This window comes from Mycteria americana, chromosome 1, assembly GCF_035582795.1.
Source record: "Mycteria americana isolate JAX WOST 10 ecotype Jacksonville Zoo and Gardens chromosome 1, USCA_MyAme_1.0, whole genome shotgun sequence".
NCBI classification, from domain to species: Eukaryota; Metazoa; Chordata; class Aves; order Ciconiiformes; family Ciconiidae; genus Mycteria; species Mycteria americana.
This window is the reverse complement of record NC_134365.1, coordinates 191,720,982-191,748,773: the sequence shown is the minus strand read 5'-3', so window position 1 is coordinate 191,748,773 and position 27,792 is coordinate 191,720,982. Positions and strand designations below refer to the sequence as shown.

Sequence of the window (27,792 nt, the reverse complement as noted above, 5' to 3'; positions counted from 1 at the left end):
CTACCCTACTGCTTTGTTTCAGATCGATCAGCTCCCCACTCACTGCAAACCCCAGCTGCCTTCTGACCCTGTACAGTCAGGAAAGTAATTTTACGAAAAGCAGAAGCCATTTCCTGGTAACAACTTTGTGTAACAAAAGAGCTCTCTTGGGAGGGCTGGCCTCCAATCTTCCCTTTCCTGGATCCTCCCCCACAGCTCTGTCTCCTACTTGATCTGCAGGTATAAACACAGGGAGGGCTATAAAAAGACAAGATCATGTCAATGGTAAGTTTTAACTGGTACTTTAAAACTGGCTAAAAACCTTTGAAGGGAGAGAAGTCTTTATGCGACTGCGGCAGAAGACTGTTAACATCATCTCTAGCAACCAGCTGGTTTCAGACGTTACAGGCGCTAGCCTTAAAGTATAACCAGCACGGATGCTCCTACAGCCCTGCGAGATTCTGCTCGACTGTGGCCAGGGCGGGAAGCCTGGGCTGGCTGCAACCCCACCTCCCTTCCCCCTCGGCTTCACTCCAGCGAGGACGCGGGGGCAGAAAGGTGCCATCCGGCAGTGCTGCCGCGGGGAGCGGCCGCTGTGCCTGCGAGCCTGCCCCTGCCGCGACTCCACGGAGCGAAACCAGCCCCCGGAGGCGCTCGCTGGGCGCGGTCCGCCACAGAGCCCCGCCCCGAAACCTCACACGAGCCCGCGGCGCGGCGGGACAAGGCGTCTGAACGCCCTCAGGGCGATGCCTCCGGGGACGCCAGCTGGGACAGGGGGGCTGTGCCGGAACAGGAGCCGCGGCTGAGGGGTCAGGCGAGGCCTGTGAGCCCTCGGGGCAGGCCCAGGCACCGCCCGCTCCCCCCTCACGGCGGGGCCCGAGGCCGCATCGGCGGCGGCTCCGCGCCGGAGGAGCGGTGGCTCGCGGAAGCGGGCGGGTGAAGGGGGAATCACGTGGTCATGCGTACAGCGGCCAATAGGCGGTGAGGGAAGGGGGGAGAGCCACCCACCGTCGGCCACGTGACGGCGCGCGCGAACGGTCAAGCGGGAGAGGGCTCCCCCCACCCCGAGGCTTGGCGTCACGTGATGCGCTTCTCTGCCACCCGCCCCCCGCCTCCTCCCCGGCCCGCCGCTGTCACGTGCGTGGTGCCGGCGCGCGCTGCGCACCCCTTCGGCCCCTTGACGTGCGGCGGGGCAGGCGCCGAGCGGCCGTAACGGTCCTAACGGCCGTAACGGCAGCGGCTCTGGCGAGGGCTGCTCGCCCCGGTGCGGGGGCACCTTGGAGGCAGCGGGAGCGCCCGGCCCGCCGGGCGATGTCGCAGGGGCTGGGTGAGGAGCGCTTAGGGTGGTAGCGTGCGTGGCCGGGCCGGCGCCCCGCCGTCGCCAGGCCGGGCGTCCCCTGCGTGGGGCTGCGGGCTCTTCCCGCCCATTGTGCTTCCGTTAGGGCGCTGCGAGGGCTGCGGTTTGGCGTGGGCGGGAGCTGTCGGCGGTGGGGAGCGGCTGGACGGAGGTCACCGCGGAGACCCCGGTGGGGGTCCGTAAGGCTGGTGCTGACCATCCGGAGGAGGGAAGGGTCCTTCTCACGTAAACGGGGCTTGGCTGGGGGTCGTCGTCCGAGTGACTTGGCGAAGCTTTCTCTGGGTCTGTCTGTGAATTGCTCCCACACAGCTCTCTGAAAGTCTCTCTTCCTGCTTGGCGTAGCTCACAGTATGTTCTTACAGTTTTTGTTCTGATTCATGGTGTTTCAGTTCATCCTTCCCTTTGTTGTCTGCTTCCTGAAGGCTGAGATCTAGCTGACTGAAAAAGCAGGGCTCCCAACATTTTTTTTCCTCACTGGGCTTTATTTAAATAATTAAGGTTTCTTCAGTTTTTAATACAATTCTTCTAAATCAAATATTAAAGGAATATTTACTTTTTAAAAGGAGCTTTCAGAGTTCTAATTTAGGCAGTTTAAGTGGTCTCTTTCAGAAAGCATGTTGTCTACTGATGAAAAGTAAAATGGACTTTAATTGTTTAAAGCAAGGGTGGGGTTGTGAGGAAAAGATACTAAACATCGTGAATGGAAATGTGTTCGGAGCACAAAGTTTTTTAGGAAAAACGGTGTCTGGGAGATGCAATAATTCTTTAGAGCCTTAATATGAATGTTGTCCTTTGAATGCCTATCTCTGTATGCATCAGATTGAAATATAGGTATTGCTTTAGAAGATGTGGTGTCCTGAGTGAATGGCTTCAATAAGTTGCAGTAATGGGTCAGCTTAAAAAAAAAGAAAAAGAAGGCATATTGTGATTGTAATTACATTTTTGTTTTGGTGGGTGCATGATTGCCATCCTACTAAGGGTTTTCTCCTATGGCTAAAACAGTCTTATGTTCAATAATATTCATGTACGTGGTGGTTTTTGCTTGCTTTTATCTCTTTTCGTCTGGTTACTCAAAGCAAATAGGAGGTCTGGTTGTCAGTTTTTAGATCAGCAGGTTTTTCCTTCCCTGTATTGCTCATAAAAGGCATCCAAAAATAAACGTGCAGAGGTTTGAACACACAGATTTTGTCATAAAAATCTTGCCTTATGTAAGGTCTAAGGAAAGTAAGTTAAGGCACGTGACTTCCAGGAGTGCAATATCTTTTTGCTGGCAGGGAGAAAGCTGCAATAAAATCACTTAGTTCATGCACCTGATTAATGTCAATAGTATGTATTGTTTCCCTGTGCTTTCTCAGTACTGATATATGAGATTAAAAAAACAACCGTAAACTGGAGAAAACATGGGGAAGATTAGTGTTATGTCTAGGATTTGACTCTTTCTTGGTTGAGGTGTACTTAAAATTAAAAAAGGATCAAGTGTACCAGTCATTTCATGTTGTTCTAAAGCCAGATATCCCAGCTTTTGTGTTCTCACTGCTGTTTATAATTCCCGTAGACAATTAGGAGGAATGAAGGCCTGAGCCTGCAGTTTCTTTCTGTGCAGGAGTAAGTCTGCCCAGCTAGAATAAACTGCAGCATTGGAGCCTGAGGGAGGAGTGAAACAAACAAACATGTAATTGTGTTCAAATAGTCTTTACAAATAAGGGGATAATCTTTGAGGAGTTAACTATAGTTTTTTGTTGCGATGACAATCGGTACTGTTTTCCTGGTAGGATGTTGTGTTAGGCTATTGTTCTCTCTAGCATGGATTTGTTTAGCTGAACTATAAACTCTGTAAAACTTTATCTAAAATCATTTAACAAAACATTTTGCAAACACTGTCTTTTTTTTTTTTCTTTTTTTTAAGGCAGGGATTCATGTTTGCCTGCATGTATCCCTGAGAATCAGCCTGCACACTGTTTCTTTAGAAAGCGAACTAGTGAGAAGTTGAATGCATAGGCAGCAGTTTAGCATAGATTTTTGGAAGGGTTTCTGTCTCTGAAAGCATGTGGCTTTTTAAATTGTGAGCAGGTCTAGATTTTTTTTTTTTCCCCCCCTGTTAGTGACTGCTTTGAGTTCAATTTCTTTTTATCACAATATGCGGCCAGTTCAGTTTCCTTCACTACAAGTCATCCTTTCTTGCTTATTTTTAACCTCACTGAAATTCAAACAATCATCTTTGTTTCTGTTCCTGTTTGTATACTGATATTGTTGGATACTTTCAAAGATGTCAAAGCAGTTAGAAGAGGTATTGTTGATATAAGCTCCCTCTGCTGGTTAGTTCTGCTGTAGAAATAAAGCTATATGGCGTATAGTTGTTTATCACTGAATCATGCAACAGAAATGAAAAGACAGTTAAAAGCAGTGACATATGGTGTTTCTAAAAGCAACTATCTACCAGAGCACCAAGTTTAAGATTGTTTTTTATACTCATAAGGTTTTTAATTGCAATTAACTTAAAATCTAGATGTTGATAATGTAAGTTACAGATACTTCTTAGAACTGCTGCTGCCATGTTGCACACAGAATCTAAACAATAGCTTGAGAGCTAATATATTGAGACAGCTATTTGCATACAGATTAAAATAACTTCATTACTTTGGACTCCATCTGGTACATTTGCTACGACATTGCACTTACAAGCTTTTAGTTAAGGTGCAGTCGTTGCATAGTAGCAGGGTCCAGGCCTCTACGTGACTATCAGGAGAAGTAAACAATAAACTTAGCTCTTTTATTGATGCAGTACAGGAAGGGTGAGTGAAGGACACTGTGTTTCTTCGTGCAACTGCTTGCAGTGACATGACTGAAGTCTCCTAGACCAGACTTTCATAGCAAGGATTTGCCCAGAAGAAACTCTGCACGCGCCTTCCCTCCCTGGATTCAGACAAGTGTTGCGCAAGGATGAAGTTTGAGTCTGATTAGTGTGAGAGGTCAGTCACAGTATTGCAGAGTGCCTACCCTTTTGGAAAGTGTGCAATATATCTTAGAGAATGCTAAAATTAATTGGGTTTCTGTTTTGATAACACCGAGTTGCTTTACTGACATCTCCATTTAGGGTACTATATATAAATATATATTCCCCAGATACATTTTTCCCACTATAGACCTTTTTTTTTCTTCCTGTGGCAACTAGAACTCTTATTGGAAAACTGGGAAAGTGGCTAAGGTTGTTAAGGAATCCATCTTTAGAGAGGAAAAAGGTGGTGCTTATGCCTAGGTTGGAAATTTATTTTCTGTGGAAAATGGAGAATAAGTAGTTAAAACAGCTTTAACTGTGCGTAGAAAGCTAAGAAACAGTAGTCTGTGTATAAACTCCAGAACTTTCAGGTTTGTATGTTTTTTCACTTTGTTTTGTATGTGTTTACATAAGCATAAACAAATATAGCTGCTGTTGCTACTGTAAAAATGTTGCAGCTGAATGGTGATAGATGCTGGCATTTGCTGGAGTACCTAAGGACAATAGTTAATATTTGTAGAGGAGAGGGAAAGGTTGTGTGTTTGGGAAGAAACAGTACATATTATATAAAAGGCAAGAGATGTTTTCTGTTGTTTGGTTGGTTTTGGTTTTAAGGATTTTTGTGAACCTTTATTTGTTGCTAAACCTGGAGAGATTTTAGGATTGAGATTTATTAGAGAAACTAACCTGCCCATGGCAGATGAGTTGTCATTAAAAACATTTCAGGGAAAACCCTTGAAATAACTTTGTAAGATTGTAACAGTTGAAATTGGAAATGTACAGCATTGTTTTAGATAAAGCAGTGTTACATCTGCCAAAAATTGTAAGGTTCTTCATCTGTAGATGGAGTTCACTGCTCGTGTCTTCAATCTGGAAAGTCTTGTGTGCTTTGAAAGCTTTTCTTTTATCTACTGGTATTAGTTTGTCTGACAAGTTATCCAGTTGAGCTTTGAGATATGGGAAATGCAGTGTAACTGGCATAGGTTTTGTCAAAGAGGAGTGGTTAACTGAGTCATACAGTAGTGGAGAATAAGACAGGAGGATTAAAGACAGTGCAAAGATCAGAAAGGGAGAGAGAAAGTAGCACATTTTAAAGTGGTTACCTCTGGAGTAGAACAGGTTCTCAGGGTGCTGTAAAACTTGTTAATGTTAATTTACTAGGACATTCTCCATCAAAATAACATTTTGTCTTCATGTCTTAAATTAACAGGATGTGTTGAAAGGAACTTCAGTGAAGAAAATTTTTTTCTTAATGTCCAGTTTGACATGTTTGTGCCTTGCCAATTGTATGGGGCAAATTAAATAGGTAAAGTCAGAGGGGACAATTACTTGGTCTGCTCAAAAGAACAAGTTATCGCTATCCCCTTTTAATTGATTAATAGTGTCATACGTTAAAAGATTTGCCAAAGTGAGGTAACAAATCTTAGCAGCCCACTAGCCTGAGTTTGTAACTGGACTAGAAATTAAGGCAGCTTAAATGCATTCAAATCTGTTTAGCTGTGTAGAATGTGCTGTGGTTCTTGGCATCAGGTAGACTTTCAAAAGCTGTTCTACAAATACGTGTATTATGAGTGTGCCATCTGGAGACTTCAGGTGTTTTCAAGACTGGCTTCACATGTGAAATGTAGAGTGAAGTCAGGCTCGTAGCGAGAGAGGTGCCTGTAGAGCAGACCTGGGTTTGTTGGAGCAAGGTTACAAAATGTGATAAGGAGACAAGTCTGGGTTTTGTTTGTGTTGGGGTTTTTTTGTATGCATACTTCCACTGTGACCTCAGTGTTTCTCAAACTTTTTAAAAATAATAATAATAAACCCCCTCCTTCCAGAAAACATCTGCAGTGAACAACCTGTATTTTAGGATTAACTGCTGGTCTTGAATAGCTTTCTGAAGCCATGTCTTGGTTGTCAGCACAATTTTGAGAACCAAGCATCAGAAGCAAAGGAAAGAGGCTCTCCTGAATTCTCACTGTTGTTTATATCTGATTCCCAGGCATCATCAAGAAGCAGCCTGACTTGAAAGCAACAAAGCAAAGAATAGGGGGATGGGATAGGACTGGAGCAAACAAATGAAAAGGAAAGAACTAAATGTTGATGAGAGGATGACATCTGGATAGAGACTGCATTTCTTACCCATGGAATGATTCCTTAGCTGCCTTTTTTTTTTTTTTTAATGGTTTATTGTGATTTGTATCATGTCACTGACATTCTGTGGAATTCTCCACCTAGTGCTTTTCAGATTTCACAAAACTTGCTGATACCCCTGAGCGTGGATCATAGATTGTCAGTAGCAGAATCCCTTCAGGGTATGAGCAATGTTACAATTTTTATGTGCAAGATTGAAGGCCTAAATAAGCTCTGCAGGTTTGTGTTGACTGTCAGCTTTGTTCTTGAGCTGCTGCAATTGCCCAGCTTGCCCTGAGCAAACTGGAAAAAAGGAGCATTGTGGAAGGATGGATTGTATACATCTGTGTTCATTGACAGACAATGCCTACACCCAGTCATGTTTCCAGCTTTTAATGTGGTCCAGCTTGTTTCTAAGTAACAGATTATGACAATTTCACTTAATCACTTTTCTCTGATGTGTTTCACTGCTTAATTGTACAAACTCATGAGTTTATTTCATGCTTTAGTGCTGTCACAAATAGGTTTTGACCATAATAACAGCTTTTGATTACGTGAGAGATGGCAGATTCAGGTCATATGCTCAATGGCTCCAGCTTTATTTTTATTTGCAAGTTTCACATATACATCAACAGCTTGCTTACATGGCATATATAAGGTGTAAGACTACAAAAAAAATTCATGAGTGAAAGTTTTATAAATGGGAATTCCAACTGAAATTCCCTCTGAAAATGCCCTCAGAAATCCACTCTGCCACCAGTGGATATTTGCTAGATCACAAGCTTTTAATAAGTTTGCTTGTAGAACAGCAGATATTCAGTTGTACTGAATACAGTTTACTTAAACATCCTGTTAAGAAAAGATCTGTTCTTCCAATGTCCTACCAGTGACTTACTATTTGTTCACCTTAATACGTGGAAATATAATTACCTATTTCATGTAGAATAGAATGTTATACTTTCAGAGCCACAACCTGTCTTTTCTCTCATTTACAGGAAATTATCTTATTGCCTGTCGATGAAAGTGTAAAATACACTTTTAATAAGCTTTTGGTTTTATTACAGCAATGTCATCTTACTTGTAGAAACGTCATGACACACAGCAGCATCATGGTGGATGTAGGCAAGTGGCCAATATTTACCTTACTGTCACCTCAAGAAATAGCATCTATTCGGAAAGCATGTGTATTTGGTACATCAGCCAATGAAGCTATATACATAACGCACAATGATGAGGTAAGGCTGTAATAAAGTGGAATGTATACTCTACAATTAGTTGTTTGCAGAGTCTACTGAATACCTATAAATTAATAGCTTCTCAAAAGCATTGTGTGAGATTTGTGTATTTCAAAACATGTTGGATGTAACTTGTAAGGTGTTTTGGTTTTTTTTTTTAGTCTTGTATGGGGCAATATAGATGGAGTATTTAGAAAACTTACAAATGACAAAGGCCAGGATGGATTACATGCATTTTTGAAGACAGTCAGAATTCAAAAGAAGTTGTGGTAGCTTGAAATTAAGTGCAAGCACTCCAGGTATGAAGATATAAAATGAGGTTATGGCTTGCTAAGTAACAATACAGCAGAAGATTATCTGTGGATTTTAATGATTCAGAAACTCAATGTGAGTTAGCATTGTGCTGCTGAAAGAAAACAAGCTGGATGTTCTGGGATGTGTTAATGGGAGGGTTTCTTGTAAGACTTGGTAGAGTAGGATTTTTTTTTTTCCCCCCCAAGTCCTATCAAAGCTGTTTGTAGGATGAGCTGCTCACAGTATAGCTGTGGTTGCTCTTTACAAACTGCTTTTAAAGGAAGGTGGTGTCTTCCACTTTCACAGTTTAATACTTTTTGTAGTACAGTTCCTGCAAATGAGAGGCTTCCAGGCCTGCACGGGTCTCAAGAATTCAGACTCATCAGTTAACTTCCAAAGTGTCCCCATGCTGACTCTTGAGCTTGTTAACTTCCATGAAGGAAGTCTCTGGCCCTCAAGAGTCCATGGCAAAACTCTGTCCTGGCTTTATGAAGACCTGGATATTACCACATCTGTGCATACCTGAGTGTGAATCACTTGAAATGAGTATTCCTCTGTTTTTCAGGTATTTGTTTTTGGACTGAATTGCAGTAATTGTTTGGGGACTGGAGATAATCAGAGCACAATAGTACCAAAGAAACTAGAAGCCTTATGTGGAAAGAAGATTTCCAGTCTCAGTTACGGAAGTGGACCCCATGTTGTACTTTGCACTGAAGGTAAAAAATTAACCTTTAGTATAGAAACATAAGTTACAGATTTTAAGTTCCACTTGCATGTAACAAGAAGGGATTAAGTTGTAATTGTATTAACTTGTTAATTGGTTAATGTACACTAAGGGGTTCTCATTGGTCTTAAGTGGAACTAAATGTATTCTGTAATAGGTAAAGTAAGTTTCCGTTACATTTCCATTATGTTGCAACTGCAGAGTTTTACTCTATCATTTATGACATACTCAGTCTTACCTGTGCACTTCCATATGTTTCCACAATAAATCTAGAGGTTATACTGTGATATATGTATATACAAGAGTTGTATACAAAGTGCATAATTTTTTAGTATACAGATGATTCTTGTAATAGTTTCACTATTTGTTAATGCCCTTTCACTTTCATATTGGCATTTGCTAATTTCTTAGAATTCTATCTATCTTAAGTTCCTTGGAATTTTTGGTGTTTTTTATCACGAACTTAAATATTTTTGCAGATGGTGAAGTGTATGCCTGGGGACATAATGGTTACAGCCAGCTTGGGAATGGCACAACCAATCAGGGCATTACTCCTGTTCAAGTTTGCACAAATCTGTTAATAAAGAAAGTGGTGGAAGTAGCTTGTGGCTCTCACCATTCCATGGCGCTGTCGTTTGATGGGGATGTAAGTTGAAACCTGTTCAAACCTCTTAATCTCCTTCTTGAAGTGAATAGTGCAGGTGACCTTGCAGTCTGAAGTTCTCTCTTTCTATACAGTGTAGTTCAACATAACCTTTTCTCCTGCTTCCTCAAACTAGGGTGTCCTTTTCTTCAGCACAGACTTGAAAACAACTCAAAAAAAACCCCACCCACAAACCCCAACAAAAAACCCCCAACCCAACCACAAAACCAAGGGAATAAAAGGCTAATAAACTTTTGTGTCTTTCATTTCTTGTATGTCTCACAGGGATGAGACCAGAAAGCTTTGCCACTTAATAGGTGAAGGAATGGTTTGTAAGGTGCAAAATGTAACATTGTTATTTGCTTGCAATTCTGTTATTTAAGGGGTATATTCAGTTGTTGGTATTCACTGGTTAGCCTTTAGTCTGTTTCTTGTAGTCTTCATGATTTCCACACTGGTACTGTGAAAAAATGTTGCTCTGCACACCGCTGAATACCTTTGTGTGTAGCTAATGAAAGAGCACTTGGTTTATATCCAAGTCTCTTTTTTGCTATTTGTTGACATGGTTTAAGGCTATGTGTCATGGGAAACATGTACAATTAGTTTCCAGTTAGTTGGATTTGACCAGTGAGTCTGTATCTGATTTGAGTTGCGTGTTACTGCATGGAGGAAAGCCTGTTTTCAGCTCTGCTTTAACAAAAGAAGAGTTCTAATTTTAAAACCTTCTTAACAATGAAAATGGAAACTACAATTCTTTCCGTCCTGGTAATCTGAGCATGTCTGTGTTATGATTCATTATGCAGTCATAGTGCGACACTAATACAAAGTAGCAAATCAGTATTTTGAGGGTAGGAAAGAGACATTGGGTTAATTTAAGTGATCTGTGTTGCATCTAAAAGGAGAGTCTATACTTAGTAAAGATCTTCATGCTGTCACGTTTGACTTGGTTAATCTATAAAATTTGGTTTGCGCGCGGGAAGGCGAGGGTGTTCATGCATTAGTTAAACTAGTGGTGCCAGCTGCTGTGTGGTAGCTGCCTGTGATGACCATGCTGTCTCTTGTAATAAATGTAACATGCTTGAAATCTCAATGAAGCAGGGAAGTTTCTTTGTATTTACCATGGAGTTGATATTTGCAGCTCGCTTGCTGTTGTGGCTGGTTAATGTACTATAAATCCATCCCTAGCGTACCTTGCAGTAGCTTGGTCTATTTGTGCTCTGAGGTTTTATCTGTACCAGAATTGATTATACTGAAAGCAGCAAAATGTGTTAAGTAGAGTTTTATTTACAGAAAGATTTGGCTGCAAAAACCCTTGTGACTTGATATATCTGGAGTTTCAGAGAGGCATTGAAGTTGGAATTATTCGTGGAAATACTTGGCATAATTGATTTGTACAGTTGGTTCAGTGCAATTTTAATGCAGTGCAAATTTAAAAAAAAAAGTATCTTAATGATAGACTTAAAGGACTGCAGACATTCGTGCTTCTCTGAGAAAGGAAACTGATTAGCTCATTGGCATTTTGATCTACCTTCTGAGAGTCTCTACCTTAATTTTTTTCTGTGTTATTGAGAATAAGATATTTTATAGAGCATCTTCAAATACTTGGTAGGAATCAAAGATCCAGCAAATACAAGTAACAAAAAGCAAAGGACTAATACTTTCTTTTATTCATATTAAACATGGTAAATGAGTTGTGTTGGTGCAAGGTTTTTTGTTCTTGTCTTTGGGGGGGTGGGTGTTTGGTGTGTTTTGGTGGTTTTGGTTTTGTTTGTTTTGGGGTTTTTTTTGGTGGCGGAGGAGGTGTTTGTTTCTAATGACTGACTTTTGGTTTGGTGTTGCAGTAAACGGGCGGCTTCTGGCACCAAAGGATGTGCAGACTTCACATTAGGGTATCTCTGTCAGCGTGCTTTTACTGACTAACATGTCTGTGGCTAGGTATTTCCAAGAGGACAAACTTTTTAACTGGGTGAAGCACCAGAGGATCAATATCAGAAACAGCTTTATGCCAGCCTATGGGGGTGTGTGCATGTAAAAAAAAATTGAAGAAACTGAAAATACAAAGCTGTAAATATTTTTTTTTATAGTAAACTACTTCCCTGTCTTCTAGATTTTTAAATGAAAGGAACGAATATTTTGTTTTTATTGTTACTAGTTTGCCACTGGCAAACTTTGAACTGTCAGAGATGATGCTTTTTTGTTAATGCCATTGTGTAACAGAGTTTTGGTACTGTGAAACATGGGCTGACAAAACCATCTCCATTCACAGCTCTTGAAAGATATAAAAGATGTATGATGAGCGTCCAGAAACAATGTGGTTTAGAGTTCTATAAAGAAAACTAAATAGCTGTAAATCGGGGAGCTCAGCTTGTCTGGGAAGCAAATAACATTCTGGCTTGCATTCCTTTTTCCAATGTCATGAAAGTATAAAGAGAGTCCACTCACTATGCTCTTTGTCTTATAGTCTGACTTATATTTAATATGGAAGTATGTTCCTTTTGTTTCCTCTTGATGTCAGATGCTCTGGTTCTGTAGCAAGAAGATGAAAAAAGTGCTGTGTTCATATTTGCTACATCAGTCCTATTGCTGTTTATAATTTTCAGCTGTTGAAAATTAATTTTAAGCATTTTAGCTCGTTAAATAGGATAGTTTACCCAATCTGATGCTGACTACAGTAAGAATATAATTTATTACTATCATTACTATTATTAAGGCTTAAACTGCAGTTTTTTGTTTGTTTTTATGGACAGCTGTACGCTTGGGGATATAATAACTGTGGTCAAGTTGGATCTGGATCTACAGCAAACCAGCCAACTCCTCGCAGAGTTTCAAACTGTTTACAGGGTAAAATGGTAGTTGGCATTGCTTGTGGTCAGACCTCCTCAATGGCTGTAGTAAACAATGGTGAGGTAAGCATTGCTGCATTCTCACGTTCTCCCTCTCTGTTACCCAAACTTATGAGATTAATGTCTGAACATGGAGAAATGCTGACATGGAGTGCTCAAGTTATAGAATTACATTGACAGAGTTATATAGAGTTCTATTGATAACTTCTGTGAGACCAATTTAAGGAAAACTCTGCAAGTAACTGGAGATGCTGTCTTTACACTAAATGTTCCTTCTTATGGCAAAGACTGTATTGGAACATAATTCTTACTGAGTCTGCAACTGCAAGAATTTGAACAGTTGTATTAAGCATGTCTGTCTTCCTTATTTCAATAGATTGTTTAGCATATGTCTTAATTAGATTTTTGAAAGCGTGCACAATTAAATAGTTAATCTTTCTGCAAGAATACACTGACTGATCCTGGTTCTTAAACACATTGCTTAATTGCCAGCAAGAAAACCAAACCATGCTTTTGAACATTGCCCTAGTATTGTGCAACTGTTCTGTTTCATGTAAGTCCATGGTGCTGTCTTGCTTCTAGGTATGAACTGTAACCTCAATTTTACTACATTTCTCCAAACTTGGAGTGTAGCATTTCTTTGTGACTGGAGGGACTGTAAAAGTCCCTGAGGTTGAGATGAGCTTTCATTGTGTATACTTTTGTCTTGATGTGTCCACCATAACAAAACTAAAGGAAAAATTAGAGCTAAACTGGGGACTTCAGTTTAAACTAATCCAGTAGCTAATCAGCTGATCAGAACAACTAATTTATTGGTTTTTTTCAAAAAAGAAAAAGTAATAAGGAGAAAGCAAGGTGTAAAAGTCAACTAAAATGTTGGCACTATGGGAGAGATTTTGGTGTATTGTAAGTTTATTGCAAAATTCCTAGTACTTCAAAGACAAATATATTTTAGAAAGCTTCTTTAAAAGGTAAAAGCAGGATTGAAAAGTTGAATACAGTCAGTCATTGCAGTATATTTAATATCTTTCAGCTGTCTCTATATTGCTCTTGAAATAGTGTACAGTTTTTTATGATGATGTACTTTTTTGACTTGTGCTTGATACTAAGTCTTAAATGTTCCATACTTCTACAGAGGAGTGGCTTAATTTTGTTTTCCTTTTGCAATCAGGTTTATGGCTGGGGTTACAATGGTAATGGTCAGCTAGGTCTCGGAAACAACGGTAATCAACTAACACCGTGCAGAGTGGCAGCGTTACATGGCGTGTGTATACTCCAGGTATGTCTAACGTGGAAATGAAAATGCATTCGTGTTGCTAGTATCTGCTAAAACTGTATCTTTGGAATCTTATACCAGCTTCTAGATTTTGCAGTTCAAATACTGATTTTTTAGCTCCTATAAATTATATTAGGTTTATAAAAAGTGCAAGGAAGCTGTAAAATACTTGCTTTTGTAAACGTTCTGAATGATTTAAAGTTAGCTAGTGTAACTATAAGTAAATTATGCTTTGGTTACAAATTGCATCTTTGTTACAAAGCTGAATGAATGAAATGCACTGGACAAAGGCAAGCAGTGAAGGGGAACAAGAAAACCAAGATGTGCAAATTAGATTCTACATTAATATCCTAATTAGCCCTTCAGAAGTGAGGGGGGAGGGAAAATGAGAGTCGTGGGTGTGGTGGTTTGGTTGGTTTGGTTTCTTTTTTTCCCCACTAAAGAATGAAACTGAAAATTGGGATTTCCTAGGTTTTTAGTAAGGTTCTGTGGAGTGTCATGTGATAACTTGGGTTGAACGTTTGTTGGCTGTTGAACTGTAGCTCTTACAGTTTGTATAGTATTCAAAATATCAAATTCTCAAAGTATTTCAGAGTTGCAAGACGTGATGATGAAGTTCGCTGTTCTTCCTGTGGAGAGTCTGCAACTGAAAGCAAGTAAAGGCTAGGGAGACTTTGCAAGAGTACAGTAAATTATTTAGGAGTAACCAATGAACACTAAAATAATGAAGTTGGGACTTTTCCAGTACTTACCGTTAACGTATTTTGTGTTAGCTTTAAGTACTGAGAAGTAACACGTTGTAGTGCTAAATGAAGAATGCCTGAGATATTTAACATCAGCCAGACTAAGGTAATGTGTGCAATAATTTTGTTTCTCATCTCTGTTTTGTTTAGTAGTAATGCTTATACATTTACTTACAGATTGCCTGTGGCTATGCGCACACACTAGCACTAACAGATGAGGGTTTGCTCTATGCCTGGGGAGCTAACACTTATGGGCAGCTGGGAACTGGCAATAAAAGTAACCAGCTAAGCCCGGTGCAGATCATGATGGAAAAAGAAAGGTAATCTTGCTGAAGCTGTTTCTGGATTGATAAGTCTGAGCATGTGTTATGCAGTTTCTAGCACTGGAAGCATGCATGTGTAGGGCTTGGTGGATTGTTTTTCTATTGCTAATGTTAAAAGCATAGGAAAGGATGGTAACTTACTGTTTACTATAGACTGAGTGCTTTTTGCTATCTGTAATGCTTATTGAAATTAAATGTACTTTGTATTTACCTGATACTGAAAGATAATGAATGACTAAGTGTTAGGCTATTCTAAATATGGTTCCTTTGATTAAAAATTTGGAGCTATGAAATTGATAAGCCAAGCTTTTAAGCTGTATTGAGGCCTACATTAAAAAAAAAAAAAAAAGAGGGGGGAAGGAAGCGCCACCTCTGTAAGAAGTGACATGTGAGGAAAAAACAATTTTCTGAAAGGCTGACGATAGCCAACCATGAAAACAGAACTTGATTTGCAAGGTTGCTAGAGCTAAGGGCAGATAATACTACTTTGTCGTGGTTTGACCCCAGTGAGCAACTAAGCACCACGCAGCCACTCGCTCACCCTCCCTCCTCCCGGTGGGATGAGGAAAAGAATCAGAAAAGCACAAGTAAGAAAACTCGTGGACTGAGATAAGAACAGTTTAATAATTGAAATAAAACAATAATAACAACAATTATAATAATAAAAAAAATAAATTGTAATGAAAAGGAAAATAACGAGGGGGGAGAGAGAGAGGGGAACAAAACCCAGGGAAAAACAAAAAAACCCCAAGTGATGCAACCACTCGCCACCTGCCAACCGATGCCCAGCCAGTCCCCGAGCAGCGATCACTGCCCCCCAGCCAACTCCCCCCAGTTTATATACTGAGCATGACATCATATGGTATGGAATAGCCCTTTGGCCAGTTTGGGTCAACTGTCTTGGCTGTGCCCCCTCCCAGCTTCTTGTGCGCCTGGCAGAGCATGGGAAACATTACTTATCAACAACTAAAGCATCAGCGTATTATCACATTACTCTCATACTAAATCCAAAACACAGCACTATACCAGCTACCAGGAAGAAAATTAACTCTATCCCAGCTGAAACCAGGACATACTTTTATCAGTGGTACCAGTCAGTAGTTTGTAGTTTCTTAGCTTTCTAGGCTCATAAAAGAATAACCCTAACCCACCCTCTTTCAGCACCCTTGTCATCCTCATATTTGGGATGGCTCTTCTGCTATTCACCTACAAACTTGGACCTCAGTCCCATTCTCTGGACCCATGTGTATACCTATAGATTAATGTACCTTAGTTTAGAAACCTCTTAGTCTATAAATCCCTTAACCTGTAAATCTCTTAACTTGTAATCTCCTCTTAACTAGGAAACACTTGTGGTTGTTTTTTCTCCTCCATTTCTTGTCGTGGTTTAGCCCCAGCCGGCAACTAAGCACCACGCAGCCACTCGCTCACTCCCCCCCGGTGGGATGGGGGAGAGAATCGGAAGAGCAAAAGTAAGAAAACTTGAGGGTTGAGATAAAAACAGTTTAATAGGTAAACCAAAAGCCGCACATGCAAGCAAAGCAAAGCAAGGAATTCATTCACTGCTTCCCACGGGCAGGCAGGTGTTCAGCCATCTCCAGGAAAGCAGGGCTCCATCACACGTAATGGTTACTTGGGAAGACAAACGCCATCACTCCAAATGTCCCCCCTTCCTTCTTCTTCCCCAGCTTTATATACTGAGCATGACGTCATATGGTATGGAATAGCCCTTTGGTCAGTTGGGATCAACTCTCCTGGCTGTGTCCCCTCCCAGCTTCTTCTGCACCTGGCAGAGCATGGGAAGCTGAAAAGTCCTTGACTAGTACAGCAACAACTAAAACATCTCTGTATTATCAACACTGTTTTCAGCACAAATCCAAAACATAGCCCCATACCAGCCACTATAAAGAAAATTAACTCTATCTCAGCTGAAACCAGGACATTCTGTACTGTCTTTCTGGGAAATCATTCCTGTTTTTTCCTATTTCTCACAACATTAAATTAAAAGCTGTGCAGTACTGAGATTATTTAAGAGCTTAAAAAATGGGTGGGGGGAAAGAAGAAAGGAACCATCACAGTAGAATTCACTGAGGTGAGGTTGGCTTGTCTGTGAACGAACTGACAATAGCGAAGCAAAATGAAATATTATTTAAAAAAGCACTGGAAGAGAAACGTGTATGTTTGCAAATAGATCAACTTTGTTTTCTTAGCGATTTATTTCTTGAGTGAACTAAGAGGAACTGTTGCATTTAGAATTGTATGTGAACTCAAGCATGGGATTATAATAAAACTGGCATTTGTTCAACGACTAAAGGAGGGAGAAAATATCATAGAACTTCTGCCTGGAATCTAAGGGAGAGAAAAGTCACTTGAGCTTACTCATCTTGCTTGACTTGACTCCCTTGGAAACAGTGCTGTAAGTGGGTGAGCTGTCATTTCCTGTGAAGCATATTAATGCTGCTTTTCCTAGTCCTTTCATTTATATAACTCTTTTGTCATTTATATGTAATGCTGGTGACAGTTTCTTAGGAGGTGGCATTTGGTGCTGTCTTGAAGAATATTGCACATATAGCTTGTAGGGAACTTTTAGACTTTGTGTTAGTTTCGAGGAACAGTTATAAAGGTCAGCTTCCTGAATTTTGATGTTAAGTATATGTTAAACATGTTATACTTAAAATATATGTACAGGATACTGTACATCTACTATACATGTGTTACAGTACATGTTCTGCTATGCTTCTTAAGTCTAGTATAGTTACTCTAAAAATAAGAATCTCTTCTGCTAAGGAGAGAAAGTTTGGGGAAAGAAGTAGTTTAGGTGGATAGCTATGATGGACAATAAGTGGTCCCTAAAATAATTACTTTATGATGTCTCATGCAGAGGTGCTGAAAGATCTCAATGTTGCATAGAGGTTCATAAGTTGATAATGGTGTAAAACAACCCATTAGCCTCTTATCTGCCAGAAATTATCTATATATATACTGAAAGTGATTGTAGATTCTTTCTGTGTTTTTTATCTTGAAATAATTTTTGCACTCAAAACGTGGGCTTTGTGCTAAAAAAGCTTTTTGCCTAAAAAGCTAACTCTTCATGGATATTGTTCTGTAAAGGAATAAACATTTTGATATGTATATTCTTAGACTGCTTGGAAAGACATTTATTTGTCCCAGTTGACCTGTTTCTGGCACAAAAGTGCGAAATCCCCTGATGCATTTTTAGCATGGACAAAAAACAGGGAATTGTAGCTTTTATTTTGAACTAACACTGGAACTTCCCCTGGTTTTTGCTTGTCATGTGAACAGAGACACTGGAAACGTCCTTGTGGTCCTTTTAATGGAAGGGCGATTCTTCTCAGTTCTTGTAATGTTTCAAATAGCAAGATAGGGATTGCATGAGCAATGGGAGAACAGAACAGATAAGTATGCATCAGCAGCTCTAATATCTTAAGGAAGTATGTGAGGTGGGTGAAAATACTGCATAGACTTTATTTAAAAAGCAACCATAGCTCTTCAAGAATGTGGAGTTCAGTGCGTGTATTCACCTCTCCTCAAATGAAGCACTGTCCATGTTCCATGCTGAATCTCAGTGTTGAGGAAAGGAAACTAACAGCAAAATAAGAAGTCAGAAATACAGGCAAATACAGGCAGTATGTCAGATCTCTGTCTACATACAAAAAACAGACTAAAGGCGGGGTAGAGGGGTTTCTTTATTATAAAGGATTTATTGAAAAATACATAGGATCTAAATCTCAATGAGAGAATTTTTACAACATCTGTTCAAAACAATTTCTGAAAAATGCTCTGCAAAAATCTTAGTAGTATAACTTTCCTGCCTGTTCCCTAACTGGAAGTTTCATAAGCTCCATAAGCATTTCTTTTTGAGTATAAGTGTCTGATGTGCATTGGGTTTAAAGAGGAAAAACGAAACTTCATTTTGCTTCATCCCTTTCCCATGGTTATGGAAGAAAAGGAGTAATGTCAACTGATGAGAATGACATAATTAAAGTAATATCTGATTACAAGAAAATCTACAAGCAATCTGAAAATGTCATTGCGGTTCTTAAATATTGATCCATTCAAACAGTGTCATATTCATGCAGGACAAAGAAAGAAGTATAGGAAGGAGTGTAGATGCATAGTTTGGTTGGCTGTTATTTTGGTGAGGCATTTGGAAAGTCACTTGATTCTGTACCTGTAAGTGTCTTACAAGGTTTCTTCTGTTTCCAGGGTTGTGGAGATTGCAGCCTGCCACTCTGCTCACACGTCAGCTGCCAAGACCCAGAGTGGCCAGGTGTACATGTGGGGCCAATGCCGTGGGCAGTCAGTGATCTTTCCCCACCTCACTCACTTTGCCTGCACTGACGATGTGTTTGCTTGCTTTGCTACCCCTGCCGTTATGTGGCGTCTTCTATCAGTAGGTGAGAACAAGCTCCAATATGGCAGCCAGTGCTATAATATCTGTGTACATTTGTAGTGATTAGTACAGGATACCACTTCTGTGTCAGGATGGTTCCTGCTTTAAGGAGAACTGGCAATTAAAACTAGCTCTTTTAGCTAGGTTTTTTTCTTCTGAAGAAAACAGCCTACTTCAGCAGCTCAGGATCCAGAATAGGGTTAACAAGATTGTTTGTTTGCCAGTATACATCTGGAGAGAATCCTGTTTTACCATTGCACTGTGAATATTGTGTACTTCCTACATTTGTATTGTTTGAGCTCCAGCTCAGGACTGGGAAAGACTCCTGAATCATTAAACATAACTTTTTTCTCTTAAAACTATTCCGACTTGGAAGTCTGCTCCTGATGCTTGTTACTTTGGTATCTAACAACTTCGAATTATAAGTGTTGTCTCTAGCTTTCCCTTCTTAGTATTTACCCTTCCAATATGAATATGAAGGAGCGAATCTCTTCTATGTTTCATGTTAGGAAAGTAAAGTAACAGAATTACAAGTTTTCAATTTGTGAGATGATTTCTCTCAACTCAATTTAGTTTGACTTTCCCCAAAGACAGGCAGGCTTGTAAATAATAGTCCCTGTATAATAAGACCCTAATATAATTGTTTTCTCTGTTGGAACTCTCTTCTTATACTGCCTTGGATTACACTTTGGAATGCGGTCTCTGTGACCAACAAATAAGCCCAAGCCTTTCTTCTTTATTATCTTTGATTCACATGCTGCTAATTCTGATTTGACCCCAAATATGCTATAAAGTGCTTAGTTTGCACTTCCTTGAAAACATGAAGGTGTTTTCATGTGCAAAACATGAAGATGTTTTCATCTTAGATCTGCCGCTTCAGTTCTCAAGACCATTCAGGAGATCTAATCTGTTTTCATATTGACAACAGATCCTAATTTTGTTAGTCCCTGTACAAAATTGGTTTTGTGGAAGGATCACTTCCTAAGTAACCTTTCTCCAGATTCAGACTTTATCTTTGCATGTGGCTTGTCCTAACCCAGCTTCTCCATCTTAACTTCTCATTTAGCATGTTACCACATTTATAGAGGTCCAGATCACAGCATCTGGTCTATAGAGGAAAACTGAATAGTTTTACTAAAGAGAGAGATTAGCTTGGAGTGATCTGCTTCTGGATAAATCCAAGTCTTGTTTTATCCCACTTCTCACTTTCTCCATTCTCTAATCCTCTGCAATGTGTGTTAGTCTTGCCCTCTGTAAAGGTCTGATGGTTGTCCAGATCTGTTGCCTTTTGCTAATAGTGAAGGCTGTTTAAATGACATCTCCCCAGTTTCCATACCTTTAAAGTTCTTTATTTTTATGAAGTATTCCCAGACTGAGTATAACAAGGTATTTGAATTTTGTACCTGCATTTTAATTCTTCATAGCCATTGGGGATTCTTCCCCTCTTATTCTGATAATCCTACTTACTGAATGTTTAAATCAAAAGCATTAATTCTGTGGGGGCATTTTTAATCTCCATTTTCCATATGCATTTTTTTCCTTCCCCACCTTTTTTATTCATATAGGTTAAAACCCTCTTTTTTATTTTTATTTTTTTTATTATTATTATTTTTTTTTTTTCCTTAGTGAGAGCTAACTCTGCATAAAGGTTATTGTTCTACTTCCAGTTAGGAAGGCTCTGCCAAAAAAATGAATCAGTCACTCGGGACTGGCTGTGGTGAAGTACAAATCTGCAGCCTTTTTTGAGGAATGAACTTAAGGTATTTGGAGTGAAAGTTGATCTACTGCATAGCTTAAGCTAAGCTGATGACCTAGAAAAAAAATCACATGAGCAAATAGAGGGGGATTAGAGCATGGTTTAGTTAGCCCTGATGAGATGCAGGTTCTGTGGATGATCCACATAAGTTGGAGGAGTGTATGGTCTTTTGTGGCACAAACATGACTTGTTTGTTATAGCAGTATTTCTTTTCAAATACCAACTAATTTAGCTGTCCCTAATGGTGAAGAGTAATTTGTGGATTGTGTACGGATGAACAATACACGGTCCTGTGGGACAGAGGAGACAGACCACATCCCGTTATAGTGGAAATCCACTTATTTTTCCTTTCTATACTTTGCTTCTTAGAAGCCATGTGTTTTGAGACACATTTTTAAGATGCATCAACAGAAGCTTCAAATAGTGGGTTAAATTAGGTTTTCTAAAACTTCAAAGTTCTTGCTTTACCACAAGCCTTAGCCAACTTGTGCTCCGACTCTTGTATGATTTCTAGAGACACAGAATGGGACCTCCGTGGGACCAGTGCCATAGGCCTTAATATAAAGAGCTGTCAAAGAGCTGTGATATCTCAGCTTTAATCCACTTCCAAAATTGCTGAAGTCCTGTGTCCTTGGTAGCAGATACTGTGTTCTTGGTACAGTCTCTCTTCAGCAGCACTGCTGTTGGATTTTGTGTTGTCATAACTGGCTAATAAACTGAGTATAATGGAGTCAGTGATAGTTCATGTTAGCGAGCCCCGGCAAAGACCTTAAGAGACAACCTACAGGCTGTATCTAATCTGCCAGCACAAAAAAGTGGTCAACTGGTGACACGTTTTCTTCCTATTTAGGCTCAGATCACACCGTGTCAGTGTGGCTGAAGTACTGTACACTGTGTCTCAAGAGAGTTGCAGGTGATGCTGTAGATCCCCCATCACCAGCAGTTTGCAGGTTAGCCGCAGAGACTGGTTTGCAGAGCTGAGCTAACCCAGCACTAGCACTGAGCTGCCAAGAGGCTGGCAATTTCATGAGTGGTGGCCAGGCGGAGAATGAGAAAGGAAGTTCTCCAGGTACTTTCCTTGGTGCTGTGCTACCTCTGTGCAATAAGCTGGAATGGGAACTGCTGACCACTGCTGCCTGTAGCTGTTGCGGAGCAGTCCTTGCCAACAGGAAATGGTAGTGGATTAATTCATTCTTCCCATTTCACCACTTAAGCCAATGGAGCCCTGATACTGACCTATTTTCCTTGACATGCTCTTAGTTGAGCTGCTAGCTTTAGTTAGTGATGTGTGTGTTCCATTTAAGATGCTTAACATGGGTTTTTTGTTTGCTTTAAAATTGTTTCTGTAGAGCATGAAGACTTTTTAACAGTAGCAGAGTCTCTGAAGAAAGAATTTGACAGCCCAGAAACCTCAGACCTAAAGTTCCGTGTGGATGGAAAGTACATCCATGTCCACAAAGCTGTTCTGAAAATCAGGTAGTGGTCATATTTCATAGCTCTTGTTTATATAGAATAACCTCTTAGTATTGCATCTAAGGGGGGGAAAAAGTAAGGGGTAGGGAGGGACACCTAAACTTGTAATATATAGCATCTGTGTATCCATAATCACTTTAAATGAAGTGACTGTAAAAGGAGTTGAATCAAAACTCTGTCTTAAAATGGTCCATATTTGATTTTCACTAAGCCTCTTTGTTGTTCCTAGGATAATAAATTCTGTTAAGTTGGTCTGATTGCAATGTATATACAGACATTTCTGTAGCATAGATCAAATAAGAGTTTTATCTTGATGCACAAGTATAACACTGCCCACAGTATTAGGAACCAAAATGTGGACCACTGGCTGTGATGGGGTATGGTAAAATATTTGTGAATATTGCAGAGTGCCCCAAATAAATATTTAAGGGGGACTGTAATGTAACATTAATGTGTACATATAATAGTGTTCCAGATGATGTCTTTGTCTCTTAGGTGTGAACACTTCAGAACCATGTTCCAGTCATACTGGAATGAGGATATGAAGGAAGTGATAGAAATAGACCAGTTTTCTTATCCTGTGTATCGTGCCTTTCTTGAGTACTTGTATACAGACAGTGTTGACCTTCCGCCTGAAGATGCAATAGGTATTGCTTATGGTCCAATTATGTTAGAAAACAGCATCCAGAAAAACTGAGACAGGGGATGCAAAATAAATGTATTAATATAGGCTTCTAGTCTAGTCTAGCCTATAATGCATTTTACTGGTGATTAATTAAGCTGTCCTTAAAATACTGTTGTAGCAAACTTACTACAGCAAAAGTAGTGCATATTTAGAAATAAACTGAGCATTTTTTTCAAGTTTGGGAGAGAAACTATTTCTCGGGGTTAAAATACTTGCATATTTTACTAAATTGAGTCAATTATTGTTTAGGATAATATGAAAGAATCTCAGTAGATCTAATAGGGGAAACTTGGACAGCAGAGCAAAGAGCAAGCTGTAATTCGAGCACAGATTTTTATAATGGTAGCTTTTTGCTCGTGTTGCGGTGCCAGTTTTGTGACAGTTCCACTCTCGCAAGCAGTTAGGTATGCAAATCAGTGGAACAGCTTGCATATTTACAGAGATTAGCAGGATTGTGGCATGAGGTAATAAAAGGCCTTTCTGCCTGTGTAATGGTAAAATACATTTTTCTGAATAGTGACCTACTTGTAAAAAGCATATTATAGACATATAGCACATTGCATACAGAATACAGATGCAACCTATACCCCAGGAGCATAAACTTGTTGAAAGAGCAGAGATCATTACAAGTGACTAATATGATGGCATTTTAATTGCAGGGCTTTTGGATTTGGCTACTTCATACTGTGAAAATAGACTGAAAAAACTGTGTCAACACATTATCAAGAGAGGAATTACTGTGGAAAATGCATTTTCATTGCTCTCTGCTGCTGTCAGATATGATGCAGAGGTAAACTTCTAAACTTCAATCTCTTAAATAGGTGGCTGCTTTCTGACTTGAACTATGGAGAAAAGCAGCCAGTTATATTTTCATATAAATGCTCTCTCACTTATCGTCAGATAATACTATTTGCCATTTTCAGAATTTGAGAATGTTGGAATTATAAAAACTGTATTTGCCATGAGAGATATATCTCTTCCCCCATAAACCAGTACTGGGAAGGTGAACTAGTATACAGATACCTACAGATGACTTAAGTCCCGGGCTGAGACTCAGTATCTGTAAATGTTTGCATTGCTTAATTTCATGGTAAAAGGTTATGACGCTGTGCCAAGCTTCATGAATTACTATTTTGGGGGGACACACACACACATGACTGTAACAAAAAATTTCTGAGGATGAAAACACTAACTCTTGAAACAAGGGAAGGGTTTAAATACAAAGCAAAAACCAGAACATTACGAAAAGCAGTCTTGTAAGCCTTAAGTTACTTATTTATAAGGTTGTGTGGTGTGTGTGATGTCATATGGTGGTAGGTTTGGGGATTGAGTGAGTGCATTCGGGTTTGGGTGGTTTTTTTTGGTTGGCGGGGTGTTTTTTTGTTAGCTGCTTTTTTTTGGTTTTGTTTAGCTACAGTCAAATACACTTTCAGTCTTTGCAGTATGCTAATGAAATGGCAGGATGAGAACTGTTTTATGGGCCTAAAAAATTTTGAAGACAGAGAAATAGGGTGTGAAAAAGGGGGAAGGCTAGTGAAACTTCCCTACTGCATAATGTCTGATTTCACTACTAGATCATTAACATGCAGCTTTGTGAACTAATCAAGAAGTATTCCTGGGCTTGCTTAGGCTATTAGTGTTCAGCATAGTATCTGTGCATCATGTTTGCAACTTTGTGATTGGTTAGTTTTTAACTTGCTACTTATGCTTATAAAGCAGTTTTGGTACTCAGTAAATCAACTCATTGCTTTTTCTTGTATTTAATATACAGCAATTAGCATGCAGATGCCCTAACTTATTTCAGAGCCTTGCAGTGTATTGCTTGTTTTATATACCTTACCCCAAGGGCTGTTTTAGTTGTGGCCTCAGCTCTACTGTGAATAACAATGTGAATAACGATTTCTTTGGTGGGCGTTCATGGAAAATAGAAAGATTTCCATATTTTAGCCTTAAAAGATTTTTTGCAGGATGGATCTTCAGTATGTGATTGATTCCGCTTGTACAGGGTAGAAGAAATCCAGTTACTATGCCTTTGCTGTACCTCACTAGCTAAATGAAGCTAGAACCATAGGCTTAAGTGCTACATCAAGGAGAGAATGGGTGACACTGAGGGGTTGGTTTTTCATAAAAAGTGGGTTTTACATGCAGTAATGCTAGATGGGGGCTTGAAATTGCTTGGGTGACATAGTTCATTCAAGGGGACTGTGTGTCTGGAAGACAACAGTTAAAAGAAGCTGCTTCACTAATTTAAAATACCTCCATGACATGAAACCCTCCTCTACTGTCTTTCTTTTGGTGATTGACTGAATTGAAGTGGCTAGAATTGGCTCAGGTCTGGCTTCTTATTGTAGCTTTTAAAGTAATCATTGGAAGTACCTTGTGCCTTTATTCACTTAAGTCTATATTAATTACAGTTTGGGAGTGCATCCATCTGCAAATGAAATTCAGCCTTTTTTTATATAGAACTTTAAACTTTCCAAAGTTACTTACTAATACTACGGTATTTCTGTTCATTGTATGCTTCTGTTGCATTGACTTGGAATATGAATTTTTTTAATAAAGCAGTGCAAAATATTGTAATGTGTATGATGTAATTTTGTTTAAAATGCTAATTGATTCTGTTATTTAAAAAAAAAAAAAACCCTCAGTGTTCAGTTCTAATAAGCTTGTCTTTTTTCGTTGCACAGATGCCACACAAGTCAAGATCTGCAGCTTCAGAATGCCTGGTTTTAGGCCAGGATATATTTTTATATTATTGGTGTGTCATGAACTCTCATTGGCACACAGTTGCTCTAGCTTTCAATATTAACCTTAAGTGCAAATGTGAATATTAATCAGTCTTTCATACCTCATGTGGCTTAAAGAGCTCTGTAAATTTGTTATGCCTTACTGCAGTCTCCAGGCTGCTGAGCAGCTAAGGAAGAGTGTGTTCTCATGAATAAAGTACTAGTCCTACAAACTTGTAACATAAAAAAATTAGAACAGGGTGGGGAGCTGCTATTTTGTAAGGGCTGCAGCATCCTCCTTAGGGCAGCTTAGATCTGCACCACAAGGAGTAGATTTCCTCTGCGAAAGAGGAGTTGGAAACAAGTAATCTGAGTGGGAAGCATTCTGTGGTCAAACTTATATTGACAATGACTATCTCTTGGTTTTGTTGGGTTTTTTTGGGTTTTTTATTTTTCAGACATCCTTTCTCTCTGGCATCATGTGGGTGCAATGATGGTTGTCTGTGGGGCTTTTCTAATCCTTAAATGGAAGGCACTTCCAAGTAGACTCAAATATCCAGAGCCCACTTTCTGCAAGAATTGCTATGCTGTATTCTGCCACAGTACTTCTTTTGAATCATTTTTGGGACATCTGTGAAATATTTTGTAACCTGAGTCTGTTTCCAATGCACAGAAAGGCCTTCTGCCTAAACTGTGCTTTAAAACCATCCAGTTAGTATGCACTTGGGTTGAGCCTGCTGACATGCAGCTTCAAGGCTTTAGTTAAGCCCTTAACTAAGCAGGAAGTCAAGCAACCTTACATATAGATTTGAGTTTATATCATGGAACATAAGAGCTGAATTTTCTTAATCCACAGTCTTGCTTATATATCATTATCCCAAGATCTCCTGTTTGTATTGGGTTTTAATAGCTGTCAGTGCATGCAGATGAAACTTTTCAAGTGGGGAAACCTTTAAAATATATATTGCTCAGCATAGCTGATTTTTGTGACTGCAGCTATATAGTGAGAAGCAAATTATAGTTACTTTTCCCCTTGTAACCATGTTATATGGGGAGAATTACTATTTTCTGCTGCATTTACATAGTGACTGTGTATGGAAAAACATTGAGAGCCACTGTTTGTCCAATTCTCTGCAAAAAATAAAGCATATACAGGCATTTGTGCCTGAATGTAATTTTCTGTGATGGAAGCAAAGATAATAAGATTTTTTTCTTCTTTTTTTTTTTTTTCTCCTGTTTAGGACTTAGAGGAATTCTGCTTTAAGTTTTGTGTCAATCATTTGACAGAAGTGACACAAACTACAGCATTTTGGCAAATGGATGGTCCCCTGCTAAAGGAATTCATTGCTAAAGCCAGTAAATGTGGAGCCTTTAAGAACTGAAACAAGGCTGTAAGTTACGGGTGTTTGTAGGGTTTTTTGCAGTTATAACAGGATGTCATAACTGTACAGGTAAAAGCAAGTGTTACCTGGTCTCTTGTACCAGATGTGAAAGGCCACAGTGAAAACAAATGTTTTCTGTGCTCAGGAGTGAACTGTTGTAAAAATGTCAAGCAAAATATTCACTTGCATTTAGCAAACCTGGGTGGTGGAACCAGCTCAAGATGTCAGACAGAGAGAGGAAATGCTGCAGTGTGCAAAGGATACCAGCTGGTGTTAAGGACTGACCTTTTTAGCCTAGGAAATCTTGGTTCCAGCACCACCTGTTAATATTTTCCATTTACTTCTTGGGGTTGGAGAATAGGCTGACCTGAGCCACTGAATGATGTCACTTAAATCATTAACTCCCTGGGATTATAGAGAGCAAATGGCATGGATATCTCTTACTGCATTTGCATGATTGTGAATGAATTGGCCATTTGCTGTGTGTAATTAACCAAGTGTATTCGGTGCTTAGAAAAGTGTGCAAAAATCATATATCCTCAAAGCCTACGGAAGTGACTTGGAAGAAAGGGGTAACTAGTATTCTAATTGGGAGTAAATCTCTATATTTGGGTATACCTTAATCTAAGTTGTAATGTGTACTTTGTGTGATCTGTCCAAGCAATATTTATAATGGTTAATGGAAAAAATTCCCTCTTTGGTGACTTCAGATTACACTGGTTCCCTTGGAAGGGAAGGAATACACTGTTCTGAAAGTGGGGGTTCTGCATTTAAGTGTTGTATAAATTTAAACTACATGTAATAAAATTCACTTTTTTGTACCTGT

General features: G+C 39.5%; 1 protein-coding gene across 8 annotated transcripts; it reads left to right on the top strand.

Annotated features, from left to right (window-relative positions):
- The first annotated feature begins 1,083 nt into the window (after positions 1-1,083).
- Positions 1,084-27,792, top strand: RCBTB1 (RCC1 and BTB domain containing protein 1). 8 transcript variants are annotated; one of them, XM_075489842.1, is made up of 13 exons: positions 1,084-1,306; positions 6,555-6,631; positions 7,534-7,684; positions 8,544-8,694; positions 9,182-9,348; positions 12,093-12,251; positions 13,360-13,467; positions 14,385-14,527; positions 18,758-18,948; positions 22,050-22,176; positions 22,669-22,820; positions 23,518-23,648; positions 26,826-27,792. In XM_075489842.1, exons 3-13 carry the CDS (start codon positions 7,541-7,543, stop codon positions 26,964-26,966), a joined length of 1,614 nt encoding a protein of 537 aa, XP_075345957.1. In that variant the 5' UTR covers positions 1,084-1,306; positions 6,555-6,631; positions 7,534-7,540; the 3' UTR covers positions 26,967-27,792. The 8 variants fall into 8 exon arrangements, 6 of the variants coding, with proteins under 6 accessions (XP_075345957.1, XP_075345945.1, XP_075345941.1 ...); XM_075489830.1 differs by having other exon boundaries at positions 7,514-7,684; XR_012773663.1 differs by lacking the exons at positions 6,555-6,631; positions 26,826-27,792 and adding an exon at positions 23,782-23,983 and having other exon boundaries at positions 7,514-7,684; positions 23,518-23,719.